Source organism: Sciurus vulgaris (genome assembly GCF_902686455.1).
Source record: "Sciurus vulgaris genome assembly, chromosome: 5".
Taxonomy (NCBI): Eukaryota; Metazoa; Chordata; class Mammalia; order Rodentia; family Sciuridae; genus Sciurus; species Sciurus vulgaris.
In genome coordinates this window covers 73773517-73776557 of record NC_136465.1, presented here as the reverse complement: position 1 = coordinate 73776557, position 3041 = coordinate 73773517, and the positions used below count along the sequence as shown (strand labels likewise).

The window sequence follows — 3041 nt, the reverse complement described above, 5'->3', positions numbered from 1 at the left end:
ACTTGAACTTTTGATGGTCCTGCCTCAGCCTTTGTAGTGTCTGGGATTACATGCCTGTGCCTCCACACCTGTCTAGTAAAGATTACTTTTAACATCCCCACCCACCCATCCAAAGTTAAGGAAAATGAAGTTCAGGGAGATTAACTTTTCTGAGATCACAAGGCTAGGTAAGATGGCAAAGGCAGGCTTTAAATCTAAACAGTCCAGGGCTAGGAGTACAGCTCAATGATAGAACACTTGCCTACCTGGGTTGGATCCCTAGGACCACACAACAACAAAACAAACCTAGACAGTCTGAAGTCTCTGATTCCAGAACCAGGGCATTTAATACTGTACAGTATAGACCTGGTATAGGAAGCTATTTTGGACAAGGAGGTGCAAGATGAGGCTAAGGAAAAAGCAATGAAGCCAGTCAAATTAGTTAGCTAAACATTTCTGTCTGCCATCCTGTCCCTGCATAACTTTGACTTTCGACTTGCCTTTCCATTCCAGGCCTCCATTGCTGATCAGGCTGTGACTAAAGGCTTTCAACCATCTGACCCCGCAGCCATAACACATATTCCCATGTTGTGCTTCTGTTTCCTTTTAGATGGTCTCTGTACAACCTCCAGGCTGCCACCCTGAAGGTGAAAGCGATGCCTGGACCTTGATGTGACTCATGATGTCCCCAGCCTAGCTCCATCTTCTACTTTTCCATGATGTTGATCAACTCCTCCATGTTGGCCAACTGCTCTGCCAACGCCTCTTCTACCAACAGCTCTATTCCCCCGTGCCCTGACTACCGGGCCACCCATCGCCTGCACATGGTGGTCTACAGCTTGGTGCTGGCTGCTGGGCTCCCCCTCAATGCGCTGGCCCTCTGGATCTTCCTGCGTGTTCTGCGAGTACACTCGGTGGTGAGCGTGTACATGTGCAACCTCGCAGCCAGCGACCTGCTTTTCACCCTCTCACTGCCTGTGCGCATCTCCTACTACGCACTGCACTACTGGCCCTTCCCCGACCTCCTGTGCCAGACGTCTGGTGCTATCTTCCAGATGAACATGTATGGCAGCTGCATCTTCCTGATGCTTATCAACTTGGACCGCTATGCTGCAATCGTGCACCCGCTCCGTCTGCGCCACATGCGGCGGTCCCGTGTGGCGAGGCGGCTCTGCCTGGGTGTGTGGGCACTCATCCTGGTGTTTGCCGTGCCCGCCGCCCGCGTGCACAGGCCCTCGCCTTGCAGCTACCGTGGCATCGAGGTACGCCTGTGCTTTGAGAGCTTCAGCGACGAGCTGTGGAAGGGCCGGCTGCTGCCTCTTGTGCTACTGGCCGAGGCCCTGGGCTTTCTGTTGCCCCTGGCGGCCGTGGTCTACTCATCTGGCCGGGTCTTTTGGACGCTGGCGCGACCAGACGCAACGCAAAGCCAACGGAGGCGGAAGACCGTGCGCCTTCTGCTGGCCAACCTCGTTATCTTCCTGCTGTGCTTCGTGCCGTACAACGCCACTCTGGCCGTCTATGGGCTGCTTCGGAGCAACCTGGTGGTGGCCAGCCAGAAGGCCCGCGATCAGGTGCGCGGGGTGCTGATGGTGATGGTGCTGCTGGCCGGCGCCAACTGCGTGCTGGATCCACTAGTGTACTACTTCAGCGCCGAGGGTTCCGTTAACACCCTGCGTGGCCTGGGTACTCCACTCCAGGCCAGAACCTTGGCCACCAATGGGGATAGGGGAACGCTTGCAGAAAGGCCCTCAGGAAGCTGCCCCCCATCACTGGGCTGGATGCCACCAGTCAGGGGCTACTCCAGCCACCTAACTCCAAGATGCCCTTCACCGAGCGTCCCCAAGGATTCAACCCTTCTGAACGCATATCTTGCAATAGTGCAGTCTAGCACCTCTCTCATAGGTTTCTGGGGCAGTGTCCATGAGGGAGATTCACTAAGCACTTGGATATCAGAGTGGCAACTCCAGTTCTTGGATGCAGATGAGAACAAAATGTGGAAACAAGGGTCATGGGAAAGGAAGAGGGCTGCTAGCAATCACTTCTTTAATTTCTCCAGGCAGTGGGAAGTGATGCAATGAGTCTGACCATGGTCTAAGAGCTGGTGGATGGAATAGAAAATGGATATCCTGGATTTAAATCGCTACAGGGCTGAGAGCTGAAGAGCCCCAGACCTTGGTGGATCAAGATACTGAGAAGTTGGTACCATGGTTTGAATTCTGTGCTGACCTTAGGGCCATGAACACCACCATTCTCACTCTTCCACCTGGCCTCCCCCTACTCAGCAGTAGGCATACAAGGGTTTATTTGATATGGAGAGAATTGGGGGCACCCTATTATTGACTTCTAATGGTTTGGGGGACACCCAGCGTGGGGTGGTCTGGGCAGGGCAAAACTGTGAATTGAATTGTGGTACACCCACACTCCACAAAATCCTAGTTTTTGGTCCCCTGTCTAGGTCATCCCTTCTCCCTCCACCATTTTAAGGACCTCCTCCTTTTGAGGTCCTCAATATCATCTGTTTTCTTTCTTTGTCCAAAGAAAGGAGAACATTCTTTGTACTAAAGTATCGGTTCTCAAACTTTTTGGTCTCAGATCCCCTTACACTCATAGAAATTGAGGATCCTAAGAGCTTTAGCTTGTTCTTTGTTGTTTTGATACTTACTGAATTAAAGCTAATAAGTTTTTAAAATAGAAGCCCACATTCCATTAGCCAAGAGAGTGGTAATGTCATCACATTTCATGAAGCCTCTGGAAAACTACATTGTATACTGGTGAGGAGAGTGAAAAGGATAAATAACATCTTAGTAGTATTATGAAAATAATTTTGACCTCATGGACTTCCTCAAAGAGCTGATCCCTGGATCACACTTTGAGAACCATATTTGTACTAAAGTATTAAGAGTTCACATTAACATCTTCCCAGGGCATTATATAATAGTGTTTCTTTTTCTTTCTTTCCCTCCCTTCCTTCCTTCCTTCCTTCCTTCCTTCCTTCCTTCCTTCCTTCCTTCCCTCCCTCCCTCCCTCCTTCCCGCCCTCCTTCCTTTCTTTTTCTTTTTTTT

At 50.7% G+C, this 3041-nt stretch overlaps 1 protein-coding gene across 1 annotated transcript; it reads left to right on the top strand.

Annotated features, from left to right (window-relative positions):
- Positions 1-227: 227 nt before the first annotated feature.
- On the top strand, positions 228-1978 carry LPAR5 (lysophosphatidic acid receptor 5). The gene is given in 2 exon segments (XM_079141102.1): positions 228-1739; positions 1742-1978. Coding segments are annotated over 2 exon segments (1170 nt in total). The 5' UTR covers positions 228-695; the 3' UTR covers positions 1868-1978.
- Positions 1979-3041: the final 1063 nt, after the last annotated feature.